The sequence below is a fragment of the Eurypyga helias genome, unplaced genomic scaffold, assembly GCF_000690775.1.
Source record: "Eurypyga helias isolate BGI_N326 unplaced genomic scaffold, ASM69077v1 scaffold34295, whole genome shotgun sequence".
Classification (NCBI taxonomy): domain Eukaryota; kingdom Metazoa; phylum Chordata; class Aves; order Eurypygiformes; family Eurypygidae; genus Eurypyga; species Eurypyga helias.
Genome location: NW_010253961.1, coordinates 985 through 2,490, shown reverse-complemented (window position 1 = coordinate 2,490; position 1,506 = coordinate 985). Strand labels below are relative to the sequence as shown.

Sequence of the window (1,506 nt, the reverse complement as noted above, 5' to 3'; positions counted from 1 at the left end):
GGGGCGGAGTAGGCCACCTTGCCGGTGGGGTACCTGTCGTCTTTGGGGGGGCAGGAGCAGCAGAGCAGGGCCCCCCCCAGCATCAGGAGCGCGGAAGCCGCCCAGCCCACGTAGAGCGAGGTGCCCAGCTCCCGCTTCTGCGGGTCGAGCACCAGCGGGTTGTAGAAATCCCGGATGATGGTGTTGGCCGACCAGGAGACGGGGATGAGGGTCATGACGCCGGAGAGGAGGAAGATGACGCCGGAGACGATGGTGATCTTGGCCTTGGTGCTTTCATCCTCCACGCAGCGGGTGCACTGGGCGCCCACGATGGCCACCAGCACGCCCAGGACGGCCAAGACGATGGCCACCACCAGGAGGGCGCGGGCGGCTTGCAGGTCCTGCGGCAGGGCCAGCATGGAGGCGTAGACCTTGCACTGCATCTGCCCCGTGCTCTGCACCACGCAGTTCATCCACAGCCCTTCCCAGATGATCTGGGCCGTCACGATGTTGTTGCCGATGAAGGCCGTCACCCTCCACATGGGTAACGCGCAGCAGATGATGCTGCACAACCAACCCAGCACCGACAGGGCCACCCCGCCGATCTCCAACCCCATCGACATGCTGATGGCCGGTTCGCTGCTGCTCTCCGGGGCGATGGCGGAGAAGAACCCACGGACCGAAACCGTCGCCGTCACCTGTTGCCGCTTGCAGCTCTTGGGGGATCGGCTTACACTTGGGTGCACCTGCGCTTATAAGGGCTGGCGGGGCCAGCTCAAGTGCCCGCCCGGGGTGGGGTTTCGCTTGCTGGACGCTCCTCTCCTCTCCTCGTCACCCGTCACCCGCGTCCCACACCCTCCCCTTTGTTTGCAGAGATGGCGACGGTTATCGGAGAAGGGCGGGAGGGGGAGAAACGCCACCTGCCACAGCCATCCCTTTGGTTCTGGGGCGACAGGTACCAGGAAATACATCCCACCATGCTCATTTGGACCCATCAAACCCCCTCGAGGGCCTGGAAATCCCTTGGCTTCACCATTCCCGCCCCTCCCCTGGACGTGCCAGCAGGTCAGGGTTGGGTTTGTTTCTGGAGTCTTATCAGCGCTCACGTTTAACCGGGGTTCGGCGAGAGCCCGGCATGTTTCCATCACCGTGCAAAGTGCAACCCCTTCCCCATGCCATGATGCCGGTTGCTCCAGCACCATCATCCCAGAGCACCCCCCTCTGCCTGGCCCCTTCCTGCTCCCACCCTGCAAGGCAGGGAGCACCATCGGGGATCCCCCGACTGGATAATAAAGATCTTTACTCATCCTGCTCAAATATTTTGGCCTTGAAGGAAGCAGCTAACGCACGGAACCGCCCCGGCGGCGTCACCCCGTCGACGCGAGGAGGCAGCCAGCAGAGGGGAACAAAAACCCCAAACCACCCAGGCAGGTGCAGGCAGGTTGCCTACGGTTACGCTCAGATCTGGCAGTGCTATGGTTGTGGGGTGCGTGTGTCCTGCCCCCCATCAACCGTCCCCTCAACTTT

At 63.3% G+C, this 1,506-nt stretch overlaps 1 protein-coding gene across 1 annotated transcript in view; it reads right to left on the bottom strand.

Moving 5' to 3' along the window:
- The window catches only part of LOC104510554 (claudin-3-like), a 2,488-nt gene extending 1,828 nt beyond the window's left edge, over nucleotides 1-660 (bottom strand). The window contains exon 1 of the mRNA XM_010152839.1: nucleotides 6-660. Within this exon, the coding sequence (XP_010151141.1) occupies nucleotides 6-602 (597 nt within the window). The 5' untranslated portion in view covers nucleotides 603-660. The remainder of the gene's footprint in view (nucleotides 1-5) is intronic.
- Nucleotides 661-1,506: the final 846 nt, after the last annotated feature.